The sequence below is a fragment of the Anarhichas minor genome, unplaced genomic scaffold (assembly GCF_050575085.1).
Source record: "Anarhichas minor isolate MPS153535 unplaced genomic scaffold, ASM5057508v1 ptg000023l, whole genome shotgun sequence".
Lineage (NCBI taxonomy): Eukaryota > Metazoa > Chordata > Actinopteri > Perciformes > Anarhichadidae > Anarhichas > Anarhichas minor.
This window is the reverse complement of record NW_027466469.1, coordinates 4,702,628-4,718,162: the sequence shown is the minus strand read 5'-3', so window position 1 is coordinate 4,718,162 and position 15,535 is coordinate 4,702,628. Positions and strand designations below refer to the sequence as shown.

The following is a 15,535-nucleotide window of genomic DNA, read 5'->3' as shown; positions in this document are numbered from 1 at the left end:
ATATTTTAAGACTGAATTCAACTAAATGTGAGTATCGAAGTGCCGCTTTACATTCGACCGTTTCATCGATGCAATTTTGTCATTGCAAATTAAGCACACCGCAGAACCTGCTCTCTCCACAAAGGCAAATTCTTCAGTCCATTCGTCCTGAAATGTACGATACTCCTCATCCTTTTTTCTTTTCGCCATCTTCTTCGTCGAAGGGTTAGCTTTGAGCTAACGACCGAGAACACTGAGTCAAAAGGGGGCGTTTACCTGTTTACCCAGCAACGGCCAACGTCAGCTATTATCATCCAATAAAAATAATGGACAATTGCTCCTGCAGCCAACTGCAGCCCTGAACAGGACATGAGCAGTGGAAAATCGATGGATGGATTAAAACAAGTGATAATATTTTATGTTTTATCTGAAAAGCCGAAATCTGCGAGCCAGATGCAATCATCAAAAGAGCCACACCTGGCTCGCGATCCATAGGTTCCCGACCCCTGCTCTAAATGAACCATCATTTACTAAATGAACATCATGCTGTATTGAAGAAGACTTGAAACTAGAGATTGAGACCATGAACTCATGTTTACAATGTTTACTGAGGTAATAAATCAAGAGAGAAGTAGAGTCATTTTCTCATAGACTTCTATACAATCGGACTTCTTTTTGCAAGCAGAGAAGTCGCCCCCTGCTGGTAAGTAGAGAGAATGCAAGTTTAAGACACTTCCGCATTGGCTTCCATCGCAAATGCGCACAAATTTGCCTCAGGCAAGCAAATAAATGTTTGAACTTCAGAGGAAAATTTTGCATGACCATGCAAGCCCATCAACGTCGAGATTATCCTGACGTCAGAGAGATTCAGAAATGGAAGACGGGTTCTACGACTCAACCTCAGTACTTTATAAAGATAGAACAAAGGAGAGGGCGAAGCCATAGACTACAAGGTAAGTTGGTGGTTATTTCGGTCTTGGTTGATGGCATAAATAAATGTTGCTAAGGTATGTGGTATCTCTTCGAGATATTGTTTCTGTGACTGCTCAATGTCACCTGTCTTGGCTAAAATGTTGCACTTGAACTCCCCGCGAAGACTCCAGCTAACGGCCACTTACCGTGTACGTTCTGCGGCTGTGTGAGAGGAACACCGGAGACCTACCTACGGCTACGGATAATACACATGCCGTTGTTATGACACATACATGAAACAAAGCAGAACCTTTTCCCACCACTCTCGCACACGACTTAGCTTCATTCCAGAAATACTTGCATATTGGAATCAGATGAGACGGAGATGAAAAATGGGAGGAGCCCTCTGTGTGTGCCCTCTTGACTATCTTGCTTTCCTCACTTCCGTTTCTCTTCACCACGCTGAATCGGCCAAAAAAGCTGCCGACATGGGCAGACTAGTGCCATCATTGTTAGCCACACTTCTATTACTATTACTGCTATCATTAATGCTTTTATTATCATTATTCATACTTTTTTTGGGGGGGCGGGGGATGTCATATGTTGTAAAGATTCTAAAGCCCTCTGCTGCTATACATAATACATTGAATTGAAAACTGTGGTGCATGACACAAAAAGTAGCGCGACAGACGCTCGCCAATGGGCCCAAAGTGTGTCAGGGCCTGAAAACTGCACCTGAATAAATAACGTTTGTTTAACAATAAATCTAGCTGGGTGCCTTAAATAAACTGGCACTCGCCCTCCCTTTGTGTGGGATTTTCCACGGATCCATCTTGACAATCACCAACATGCGGTCCTGAGTGCGTCTGACAGATAGATCGGCCCCGGGGATCGGAGCGCCATTTAAGCAATAAACTCACGCGGTCCTAGGAGCGACTTGTGATGAATATTTTCCGGGTGTTCAGAGGGCAGAGCTCAAGACAATTCATCCAGGGCTCATCTCTGACAAACGGCGAAGCGTCGTTACTCGGGTCGGTCACATACAAGAAGCATATTTATATTCACCCAGAGGTGTTTGATCAGGAGTCGGTGTGAACTTTGCAACGCTCAGGTTGAAAACAATTGACTTTGACTTCCTTAATGCTCATTGCTGAGGTTTTGAGTAAATTGCTTTTTTTTTTCTTCTTTCTGTGGGGATGAGCCCTGACCCAGCTCTGGAACATCATTTAGAGCTCGGCCTGAATAGGGAATGTGCCTGATGATTGTGTGTGTGAGTAATTGTCCTTTCCTTCACCTTAGGAGGGCTGTTTGGAGATAATCCTCTCCTTGGTGAAACAAGACCTAACACAACATCATTAATCTCACGAAGGCCGCGTTGCTTTGTTGCCACCGAGTCCCACGCCCAATTATCGGCCGGCGGCCCCATCCCCGCGGCGACGGTGAGAACCGCCCATCGCTAACGACCATCTACGCTGTCCCCCGATTGACTTCTCTGTGAGCGGCGGTGTGTCCCACCCCCGGATGTCCCGCGGACGGAGCCACAAAGCCGATCACGACAAGAGCAGCTTCGACGTTTCTTATCGCCCGGCAGCAGGTCCGCGTCACGAGGGAGCGGCCAGACAATGCAGATGGATTCAACCGCTCTGGCATTTATTGTGGAGTTCGCTTCAGTCGTTTAAGTAGCAACAATACAAATTCATTAACAAGCTTTCAGATCTGTGTAAATCTCTGCACGGCCATAATGAAGTCTTTGTGAACAACCTTGGAAACAAGGCACGTGCGGAGCTTGCAGGGTTGTAATTCCACCAGCATCATCAAGTGAACAATCGGTGAGAGCTGAGCCTGGTCAGTTCACTCCGCCTGCAACTGTTGGTGGTTTTAGTTATGTTCTTTGTTATTTCCACTAAAAACACTTTTGTTTGACAGAATTGTAAAAAGGTCTACAAATTCATCCCCATGCAGTGTGATTAATACGCTATAAAGGCCTCTACACACCAGGGGGGCATCAATATATTTATTCTAACTGTTTTTGTCATGAAGACCTTCACACAGAACACAAATACCACGTGGCAAAAAAGTGCTTTTTTTTTCGGGACGAGGTTCATTTTTCGGAGCTTTCGCACTGCAATTAAAGGCATCAACCGATCAACAGAACAGGTCGTGTTGCTGCGTAGTCCGAACCACGACAGAAAACTTTATTACTCCTGTCAAAACCGTGAAAAAAGCAGCGCAGACCAGATCCACTCGGTCCGGTTTTACCTTTCAAAATTATTCGTAGGCAATATTTTTGCATTTTTGTGTCCTGTTGAAAAACCTCCTCGAGTGATTTCTGGAGAAGTGTCAGAGAGAGAGATAGAGGCCTTCTGTCTCGCAAAACGGCACGTGATCAGGGGCCTGGGTCAAATTTCCAGTGTGTTTACATGCATTGGACTTACTCTCTGCTTTCTGCAGATTTCTTCAGAGTCATGGAAACAAGAAATCTTGTGTCCGTAATCCACGTGGGGGGGAGGGGGGGGGGAAGCTGATTTCTGCAGCCAGACATTAGCCAGGAGTCTGTTTCTTAGTCGTGTATAACCAGGTTTCTCATCAGGTCTCTGCAGGTAGAATGAGAGGAGACGTCGTTATATGTAACAATGCATCCATGTTCTTTTTTAAAGAAAAAAATCATTTCAGTGCAGCCAAATGTGAAGCGGACATTAAGTAGTCTCTGTGAGTCTAAATAAGTTGGTTTTGCATTTCAACATTTGACTGACTTTAGAATTCAGACACATTCGCGCTGTGAGGGGGAAGCTGTGCTCTCATTATGGAGCCATCAGAGAAAAAGCTCTCTCTCACACACACAATAGCAAGAAACCTATTGTATCAATAAAATGATTTTTCTTTCTTTCAAAATAAGGTCAGAGGAAGGAGAGAAATGTGAATACTAACCTGCTGATGTACAGTGAAATAAATATGCTACTTCTGTCACTAATACTGCCACCACTTACACTATCACTATTTCCAGTAACTGTGGTTTTGGAGCGTCTAGGAGCCTGTATCACATCACCATTGTAACAGGACAGAGAAAGTAGAGCTGTGTTCATCTCAAAGGGGATGTTTGAGGCGAAGGTGCTCATTATACTAAGTGAAATAAATATTGTCACTGTCTAAAGATCTGTTTCTCCAAAAAGAGAATTTTTTAATATAATTCAATGCATACTCTGCATCATTGTTTAACACATAGAAGAAGTGTATGAACCCACAATAAATTGTTTAATCCAGAGTTTTGTGGTTGTGACTCAACAGCAATTATTCATATATATATATATATATGTATGTATATATATATATATATATATATATATATATATTACAGCCGAATAGTGCATACAGTATGTATAAAAATATACATACATAATATAATTATTATAAAAATAGTATTATAAATAATAATTATAGTAAGAAAAGTAAGAATAATAATAACAATGATAGTATGATAAGAATAATAGTAAGAATAATAACAAGAATAGTACGACTAATAACAATGATAGTGTATAATATTGATAATATTAATAATAGTATGAATAATAACAATAATAATCATGATAAGAAGAATAACAATTAAAGTAAGAATAATAATGATAGTATGATAATAATAACAGGATTAATAATATCGGCTCTGTTTTAATTTAATTCATTTAATTCCACCTGGTAAGAGGAGAAGCTGTGTGACTTTCGCAGCAGACAGTGAATATAACAATATGTTTTCGATGCACAATTTTACGCAAACATTATTATACTATACATATATTCATGACTTAATGGTGCTTCTCTGTAAATAGGTCATACATAATTCATGAGGTACACACAGACTGACAAAATAAATATAAATAAATGAATTCAGAAGCTACGTAAACGTAAGACTCGACATAGAGCTGAGTCCTGTGTTACTGTATCACAGGGATGTGGGTGCGGTTCAGGTCAACACACAAGAAGATAAAAGAAGCTGCTGGCTCTTCACACCGGCTCTTCCTCGCACCGAAGGCCGGCTTTTCACAGCTCCAAGTGTCAGCACAAGTGTTTACCAAACAATGCGTGTATGCCGACGAATGAATAATAATCGCTGTGTAAATGTTCGCCGCATGGTAACAGATTTGAAGTCCAATTATTCACGTGTTTGTTCAGAACGAGTCGCATCAAGTCATTATGTTGGCTTAAGGATTTTAATCAGACTCTGCTGCCGGACAGTATTTCTCTCACTGGATAAACACCACGTGGGTGTCTGGCAGTGTCAGCCACAAACACAAGTCCAATTACCGAGTCAGCTCTTGAATTATTAAGTATTGTCATCACACATTGTCAGACGTGTTTGACTCCTGTAGCTAAAGTGGATAACTATCAATCAAGATTTGAAAATGTTTTCTCTGAAAGTATGACATCATCATCAGTCCATGATACCTTATAGGTTATGACTTGCATACTTATAGTTGTTTCTTTCCCTGAGAGAAAGTATAGACTGACCGTCCGTCAGTCCATCCATCTCTTATCATTTTCTTTAAGCACAGCATTTATTTTGCATTAACCGTATTAGCCTTATATTAGGCTTTGCTGCACACCAGTCAATGTAGATAATCCATAAAACAGAAGAAACAGAATCACTAACACGGGTGTAAACTCTTGACAGTCCCAGAGATGCTAGCCCAATTTCTAAATAAGTTTTAAAAAAAAGAGCGAGAGAGAGAGAGAAGCCTGCTGAGTTGTTTGGGGGTTGCGCTCGTGTCATAAAGCAGTAAAAAGGAGAAGACGTGCTCTGCACTCATCAAAAGAGTTTTACCAAGAGAACTCGTACAGCAGTTTAGGGAAATATTCGCTTATGAGAAGCTACATTGATGCAGAAATGAAAGCTGCACTAATTTGAAAATTGTATGAGGGAGATATAACAGATTTTATTAGATGACGCTGCCTTCGCATATCCTGTCGCTTACACGGCACGAACGCATGCTTAAAAACCAAGTATATCTCCAGCCTAACTTCTAGCGTCGTTCAGCCTCTTTGTTTTGGTTGTTACGGCCCTCAACTTCACCGTCACGGTTCAGTCTCGTGGCTCTCATCGGAGTTGTGTCCAACCGCAGCAGGTAGCTGCTCCGAAAAACCCATTGCATGCCACCTGCTGAGAGCCTAACGGCAGACGGACAAATTTAGCTGCTAGCAGGTGAACACAGGGAGATAATTCCCCTAAGAAGCAGGTGAACCACACCACAGCAGAGCTAACAGCTGTGTGAACAACCTATCCTGCCACCTTCCACCTATTCATCAATGCGTCAATGCTTTTCTCCAGGTGGCGGTGGCAGCAGACTAATCAGTTTGGTCCAGACGTCTCCCCATCCACAGCCTCCGGCTCTTCCTGGGGGGTACTGAGGCATTCCCAGGTCGGCTGGAATATTCTGCCAGCTTGTTCGGGAGGGCTCCTCCCAAACCCCCTGAACATTCGGGTGACATCTTGATCAGACGTCCAAACCAACTCAGACGGAGCAGCAGTGTAGACACCTGGGGCCTTATTACAGATTGATTCTGAGGTCCTATCTTAGCTCAGTTTAGGATGTCATTTAGGATTGTTGATGTTCCAGAAACATATTTATTAACTGCATTCAGGAAAGAAGTCCTACATTATCTTAGGATAGGAATTTAGATTTTACAGAATCGTCCTAACTTTTGGACGCACTCCGCTCTGGAGTGGCCTACAAGGAGGCATGGGGCTCTGCCAGTGGTCGTACAGACCACAAACGCTTTTTGCTTTTTTTGCTAAGTGGGTAACTTATTATGGCTTGTCCATCTGGAGTAGCCTACCGGTACATTATAAACATAGATACAGGCATGACAGGACGAGTGCCGATTGAAGAATCTAATTGACAGTTATTGTTAGGATTTCTTAAATTAAGATACGATAGGAATTCTGAGATTTCTGTAACAGGAAGATAGGATGTTTCCCTTATTTTAAACTTAAGTTGAGACAGGACAAGCATTTTGAATATTTTTCTGTAATGAGGCCCCAGAACTTATTAATGATAATATTATAAAAATATTTTTTAAATGACGTACCGCATTACCTCATGATGCAAGTTCTAATCCCAGGAATTCCCCGCTTGGCCCCAGTGCATGCTGGGCATCACACCCTGACAAAGGCTGCAAAAGCAAATAGAATCCTGTGGTCACCAATGTGCTCCAGTCCTTGGTTACGCCTAGAAATTCTATGTAGTAGAGTCTCGTTTGGAAAGTAGTTCACATACGAGTAATTAATGATTGATGAGACTTAGATTACGCTGCAGTTTTACGATTGTTAAACGCCGCCCCATTCACTTCAATTCATCTAGACCTTTCTCTGTTTCTGGATTTTCCGTTCACTGTGGAGGCATGAGAGAAAAACAAAGTTCTCTTCAAGAATTTAAGGTAACCGGGGGAGAGTAAGTGATATAGAAATGGTAATTTCTTGGTTAAGTATTCCTTTAAGTTGGTAACACGCTTCAGCATTATGAAAATCCAGACCCACATAAGTACAATTCCCACCAACACTCGCAGATCATTTAGTCTTGGCAGCCAGAAAGAAGCACATGAATAACTGAGTAACTGCAGAGATAACACACTTGGCGAACAGTACCGTGGGCTATGATTACAGTAATTTACAACACTACACGGGAAATCAATGGCACAAGACTACATTTGGATGAGATGGTGGATGGAGAGATGAGTGCAGGAAGGGCCGGAAGCTGTTCAGAGACAGCTTTTCATCAGAATGAGGGGGGAGGTCAGTTAAGCCAGGCTGCGGTTAATGATCGAATAAGAAAATAATAGCAGCGCACTGCAATTTTCTCATCAGTTTCGTTCATATCATGACGTCTCCACTCACACACATGATTATATCTGGTGTCCCCGACTAAGAGTTCACAGTGGAATCTGATTGGTGAAGTCTTGTCTATAGTCGACTTATTGTCATGTTTTTATTTGCTCATTGATCCCCCTCTGTTTAATCTTCTTTTGCATATCGACAGATAAAATCGTAAAAACAACTTAACTGTTGTCCAACATGTGACTGTCGCTTAGCTGTTGCTCCTCCCCCTGCTGATATTGACAATCCTTCATATATTCAAAACATATTCAGCGTTCTGAAAGCGCTACGTTCTTATGCGAGTTCTCTGATATATATAAATGTAATCCTTGATTTTGAAACAGTAGCCATGTTGTTGGCTTCCTGATGCCATGGCCAGGATGCTGCTCCGATGAGCCCGCCACATTTGGACAGCGCAACTTAGTCTACATGGCAAGATATTTTTATGAAGAGCATTATTAATAGGATGATATTTAAACCAAAACAGGCTATTTATCATGATCTGGTTCAATGTAAAATCATTGAACTATTCAATGATATTAGTTCAATGTAAGTTCAGTGTAGAATCAGACACTCAGCCTCCCCCTCTAGCCAGAATGGAATACTCTGTTGTTTCATAACCACATTTTCCCGCCACTGCGACAAGTCGACCAATAAAGCTCCTTGGATCAAATATTTAGTCTCTTTGTGTGCAGGAGGTATTTTCAGTTATTAGAAATTACTGCTTCAATATCAAATAAAATGTATCTTAAATGGTTTGGCTGTGTTTGGACAACCCTGACAACCTCTTTATGTTGAAATAAAGATGACACTGGGTCACCGGCAGCATAAGAAAAATATGTGCTTGAAAGATATTAACCTCTATCTGTTCAATTCATTTGTTCCGTGACACCAAAGATATTTGATAATAACCGAGCAGAAATGACAAACACAATTCATTATGAATTATTCAGATGATAACGAGCAGCACTCCGTGGCCACTCGCCGAGCAAATCAAATTATACGACAACAAAAAAAAAAAAGGTCTCCTTCACCAAATATGATTACAACGCTTTGATCGGGCCCTAATGCGTTGTGTTCGTCGCGGCGGAGTGCAGATAAAGAAGCGGCGATTGATCCGATTTCACACACGATGGTGCATCACTTTAGTCGGTCGAAAGCTGCGCTTGTTCCAGATCAAAACGCCGTTCATCTGGCTTTGGAGTATGATTGTTTGAACGTCTAAACATTTCATGACCCAGTTCCCATACAGCTTCTTCTCAAATGGAGCCGTTCATGGGGTAATCATGTGGTGTTAGCAGAAACATCAATGATCCGCCTCAACGTGCTCCACATCAAACACGTCACTCATATCAGCGGACAATGGCGGGAAATCAATCGTGTGTGTGTGTATATTCTGTGTGTGTTTACACTTTTGGAGTAAAATACAACGCCTGAAAAGAAAAGACAAAAAAAAACTTTACACCGACTGGTGTTTTCTAACCCTGTCTGTCCTTCCTTCCCTGCAGCCAGGACAGCTCATCACTTCATTACACCACCGGCTGTTTCTGCAGAATAACAAGAACGCTATTAACATATATGGAAATACTGTGTGAAAACAAGGCGCTACTCCTTCCCTCATGCCCGCTGTATGCACCCGTCTGTGCACGCGTCTGTGTGTGTGTTTGTGTGTGTACGTGCATGCCTGAGTGTGTGTGTATTTTTTATTTTTTTTTTGCCCGCTGTGTGCACTCAGATTCTGTGTTCAGAGGGAATTGCTCGCTTTGATGTTCCCCCGATGCAGGCAACTGCTGATACCCCTATTAGCTTGCACCGAGCTGATGCAAGCTACGCTAGCGCCGGTCCCCCCCTCCCTCCCCGAGAAAAAAATCCAGTTCATTTCAACGCGAAGTGGAGCGAGATAGAAGTAAGCCGTGTTCAAGCGCAGCCTGGGGATGTCAGCACAAAGAGACAAAAACCACACACTTTATTAAGGAAGATAAGGCTTTGGAAATGAAGGCGGTGATAATGATGATGATAGAGTCGTCTCACTGCGACACAGCCAAAGGGGCAGTGCTGACGAACGCGATTGGAGGTGAGTAGATAGGAGCTGAGTCGTGGAAAAAAAGAGAAAGGAAAAGTTCAGGGGCGACAACAGGAAGTGGGAAGGGGAGAACTGAAGGGGAGGTGGAAGCGGTGTGCAGAGGCAGGTAGAAAGATAACCTCGCGAGACTGCTGGTTCCCCCGCTGTGTCGTGAGATCATGCGACATATCACCAGGCGGCAACCTCCGGTAGTGCCGAGTGAAGCCAATGTGGAAGTGTATTAAAACTTGCATCTTCTCTACTGACCAGCAGGGGGCGAGAAGTTTACGTACTTATCTTGAGCCCAACCACGATGTTTTTCCTCATCCTAATTCAGTGGTTTCATCGCCTTAACCCAACTGCGGTAGTTTCGCGGTAACGACTTGACACACGAAAAACCTACAAAGCGTTATCATAACGCACAGAAAGAAAATTTGTTTCTGACATCTATGTTCTTCTCAAGATAAATTGGAAAAAACGGTGGTGATCCCTTAACTTTTTATCTAGCACCATCATCAGCTCAAAATTGTATTTTGTCAAATCATTTGTCGTAATATAAAGAGTGACAAAGTACTTGTCGGGATGAGGTCGAGTTGGTGGATGGGTCAATCAAACACAGGACTTTCACCCAGGACTCCACAATGTTATGTCGTGTTCACACCAAACGTGGCGCAAATTATTCGCACGAGTAGATTACATACAAAGTCTATGCACAGACGCGATGAGACTGGAGTGACGCAAATTTGTGATGGCGCGAAATCGCGTGAGTTAAAATGTTTCAACTCGGGCGAAAAAAATTCTGCAGCGCAATAGCCTATCAGCGTTGAGATGCTCCTCCTGTCATCACTGACGTCCTGCCGTTGAATCAGGAAACAAATATTGTCACCGTCTGTGTTCAACCACATCTCTACGATACCTCATATTAGTAGAGACCAGACGAAACTATGTGTGTAAACCAAATGGTACAAACGATGAAAAAGACGCTGCCTTATTTACGCCTAGATGACGTTATTTTGAGTGTTGATGGAGCTGCTACAATGTTAGCTTAGAATAGCATCGATCAATCCGAGTTCCATTGAGAAAACAAGTATTTTAAAAGTTATTTGCTTGTCGTCTTGCAGAGAGAACTAAAAAAACATGAATTTCTTTTCACAGACAAAAGTCACAAAATGCTTAACAGGGCAGAAATTAAGAGCATAAAAAACACAATGTGACCATCGGGCCAATAATTGACATACGCACAGAAAAATACAAAACTACAACAAGGTTTAAAAGCAGGTCTCGTACATGGGTTTTACCAGTGGTGGGCCGTAAGGGCCTGCAAGGTCTTCTCTGCTGGCCTAAACAGAATCACAAAGTTATAGCTATTTTATAATTTAATAATTTCTTAAATACACTACATGTATTATAATTTACAAAAATATTTTCCCCATTATCTTATTTTCTCATTGCACAGCTACTGTCTTCCTCAGTTGCTCTGCTTCCAGTGCAACTTGTTTTAAGTAGAGCTTTTATCCAATCAGATCTCACCTCTGTGTCTCTAGGTAAGAAGAGAGGCCCGAGGCCTGCAGACTCACAAGTGAATCCCTTTGCAGTTTAAGTGAATGGGGACGATATTGTTGATTGTCATAGTGTTCAACCAATCAGATCTTTAGTTTGACATGTTGGGCGTATTCTTTGACGTGCCAGAGCCTGCTAGCTGGCCTAGCCATACGTGATTGGTCAGTGGGCTAGCGTGACATGTTGGGCGGTGACAATCCCAATATCTGCTGCCTCTGTTGAGTGGACATTTTCAGCCCTCAAACACATTAAAACATATTCAAGAAATATAACTGGGGAGGCTCGACTGTCTTCACTGGTGTCCATGAATCGAGAAGGACTTCTTACTGGAACTAAAACACACGGATGTTCTGAACAACCGTGAGATTAAACTCTTTGTTAACAAAGAAAGGAGGACTTTGTCTTTAAATAGTGAACAGCAGCTCTGGTAAGTTAAATGCATTTGTTTTTACATCTGCAGTAGCTTTAATATGTTTGTTTCTATATTATTATTTGTACAACTTGTTTTTATGAAGATGGATTTTTCTTTGGTTTAATATGTGATAGGAACCATTGTTACATCCAATGTTGTTCTGGGGACATATTTAGCCGGTGCCAGTGTTGGCAACTTGGTGACTTTCTCGCGAAATCTGGCGACTTTCCAAACCCTCATGGCGACTTGTTCTGGTGTTGTTGGAGACTTTTCTGGTGTCTTGACTCTGACGTTAAAGCACGTACGTTCTGTCCTGTCGTGAACGAGCAGCTGATGCTGCCCTGAGCCCCTCCGCCGCCCCAAAGCACTCACAGGTGGACTCTCTCACAGAAGCCTCGCGCAGCAGTCAGAGCAGAGAGGAGACGCAGTGTCGGCGTATTCTCTGCAGTTAGTGGATCTATAGGTGTTGGCTTCATGTTTACACGAAACAAATAATAACCGTAGCTGTGTTTCAGCTGCAGGACAGCAGTGAAGGCCCAGGTATAAAATGCACGGCCCGCCACTGGTTTCTGAGACCTTAGCTTTTACTGAATTCAAAACAATAGGGGGGGGGGGGGGGGGGGCTAATACTTCCCTGTCTCCTCAAACACCCAGTGCCACACTAATTGAGGATAAATTAGAGAAACTCTTGATCTCAGCAGGCTGTTTGGTGGGTCGACAGATTACACCCTGGACAAAATGAGTCACAAGAAGTTTGAGTCAAGTCTGGATTCAAACTTTACAACATGGTCTGGCTGTGAGGTGACAGATAAACACTGAACCAACACGACAGCCTCATTCTGAACTTCCATCAGTATCTGTTGTCTCCTGTGTGTGAGGAGGACTCAATACAACTTATTCACACCCAAACTTCACCAAATGAATTCACTACTTTTATATATTTTTTCATGTCAGTGTAATAAATCCTCTTTATTGACTAAGTGCACAAACAGAATGTTGGTTGTAAGAAGCGACACGTGATATAAAACTCTGCTCATTTCTCTGTGACTAAGATGTTTTAGTGAGGACAGTTTAAAGGACAGAGACTGACTGACTAATGTTCTTCTGCTCTAAACAGGAACTCTGTACTTTGTGGTGTTTCAGGAGGAAAACTGACTCAGTTATTCTCTCATATTAGTTTCACATCTTCTCCATCAGCTTTGTATGAAACCCTGTAAATAAGACAAGAAGAAAAGACTTTGTTCATTCTTGAATCAAGAAATACTTTATTCATCATGTAAAGCTTCAGTTTGTTCACATCCCATCAGTAAAGTCTGTTCAATGACTCTTGTTCAATGATTTCATGAACACATTCACTTCATCCTCATAATCGATTTGTTTGACCAGAATCTCAGTTCTGTGAAAGAGAATAATGAATGATTTACTTATTGATTATGATTATAATCATTAGTTATATAATACATCATAGTACCTGATTTGTACAACGATTAAAAAAACAACAAGAACAACATTTAATCTGTTATAGAAAATAAACATAATTTCACTGAAAGAAATCTTTACAAAGAGTGCTGAGAACTAAATCTCTTTGATAAAAGAAGCTCTGGTGATTTCTCTCTTTAAGAGCCATGCAGTGGAAGAGAAACAACAACTAACTAATACATCAATACATATATTTATCAAACATTTAAACCTCAGAGCAGTTTACATTTTCATGAAGAGAAACATCAGTTCAGGTCAACAAAGATCATCATGAGCAGTGATAGCCTCCATGGTTTAACAGACACAGGAAGGAGCTCCACCTAAAGAAACTCAAACATGTACACAACAATAATGACAAGATGTCAAAGTCCCGCCCTCAATGTTTGATTGACAGGTGAACAAAAATCAGGTCTCAGCAAAAATGGACACAAAATGAGTTTAACAGAAATTAATCTGCTGTTCCATCAATCACTTCTGTCTATTTTAGTTTACAGAACTCAGCAGTGTTTCCATAATAACCATAATAAAACCCAAGTCCAGCATAGAGAGGCTGAGTGAATGTGGTCTGGACTCTGTGGAGGAGAGTCATGGTTTCAGAGACGCTGTAGAAAGACAGAATACCTGCTCTGTGATCCAGGTACACTCCTACTCTGGAGGACTGAGGACCAGAGACGGGAGTTTGGATCTTGTTGTACAAAAATGTAAAACTGTTTTTGTCACAATGTAACGCACAAGATTTGTCATTTTTTCCAAAACCACATTCATTAAAGCTCCCTGTTCTGCTGATATTCTTGTATGCGACTGCTACATAAACTCTTCCTCTCCTCTCCACCTCCCAGTAACAACGTCCAGTCAGACTCTCTCTACTCAGGACCTGAAACCATTCAGTGAATCTGTCTGGGTGACTAGAATAAGACTGATGTTTTCTCATAAATGCTGCTTTTCTGTTCCCCTCAGATAATAACAGTTGTGTGTTTGCTGTGTTTGGATCCAGTGTGATTTCACTTGAATATCTTAAGAACTCAGCTCTGGTCTTGGGCTCTGCTTGTGAGTGTGTCAGTAAAACGTCCACTTCAGTCACTGCCAGTGAGACGTTTGTCCTCTTCTCTCTCAGAACGTCCTGTAGTTTATCTCTGACTTCTGACACAGCCGCCGTCACGTCCTCAAAGTAGCTCAGAGGACGGATATCGATGCCGGACGAGTCTGTAGGTTCTCTGAGTGGTGACAGTGAGGGGTAGTTGTGTAGAAACTGGTTGTGATCCTCTGTGTGTGAGAGCAGCTTCAGCTCAGCGTCTCTCCTCTTCAGCTCAGAGATCTCCTGCTCCAGCTTCTCCTGAAGCTCTTTGACTCGACTCACTTCACTTTTCTGCTGGGATCTGACCTGCTGCTTCACATCGGAGCTTCTTTTCTCCATGAGACGGATCAGCTCGGTGAAGATCTTCTCGCTGTCCTTCACCGCTTCGTCGGCAGAGCGATTGACGGCCTCCACCTCCTGCTGAAGCAGCTTCACGTCTTTCTCTCTGTCCTGGATTCTCTGCTGGATGTTTAGTCGACTCACCTCCAGCTCTCTCTGCCTCTCAGTCCTTTCTGCTGCAGCTGTGACTGTGTCGTGGCCTTTGTGTTCATCCACAGAGCAGAGGTAACAGATACACTGCTGATCAGTACGGCAGAACATCTTCATCACCTCATCGTGACGAGAGCAGATGTTCTCCTGGAGCTTCTTGGAGGGGTCCACCAGCTTGTGTTTCTTTAATTGAGCTACATCATAATGACGCTGGAGGTGTTTCTCACAATAAGAGACCAGACAGACGAGACAGGACTTGAGGGCTTTCCGTTTCCTCCCAGTGCAGACATCACAGGACACATCTTCAGGTCCAGCATAGCAGTGATCAGCAGGAGCAGCTTGGAGTCCAGTCTTCTTCAGCTCCTCCACTAAAACTGCTAACATGGTGTTTTTCAGCAGGAGAGGCCTCGGTGTGAAGGTCTGCCTACACTGAGGGCAGCTGTGGAGTTTCTTCACATCCTCTACATCCCAGAAGCTTTTAATACAGTTCATGCAGTAGCTGTGTCCACAGGGAGTAGTCACCGGATCCTTCAGTAGATCCAGACAGATGGAACAAGAGAAGGCTTCCCGATCCAGCTGAACTCCTTTCTGCGCCATTTCACCTCTCAGTGACAACAACTGTCTGAGTTTCGCTTCACTAGAAGTGACTCTGCTTTGACTTCTGATCTGAACAACATGTGTTTGTTCAGTGAATGCAGCCTGTCA

At 42.5% G+C, this 15,535-nt stretch overlaps 1 protein-coding gene across 1 annotated transcript; it reads right to left on the bottom strand.

The window, feature by feature from the left end:
- Positions 1 to 13,024: 13,024 nt before the first annotated feature.
- LOC142955414 (tripartite motif-containing protein 16-like) lies at positions 13,025 to 15,535 on the bottom strand. The gene has a single exon (XM_076096919.1). It carries the CDS (start codon positions 15,425 to 15,427, stop codon positions 13,745 to 13,747), a length of 1,683 nt encoding a protein of 560 aa, XP_075953034.1. The 5' UTR covers positions 15,428 to 15,535; the 3' UTR covers positions 13,025 to 13,744.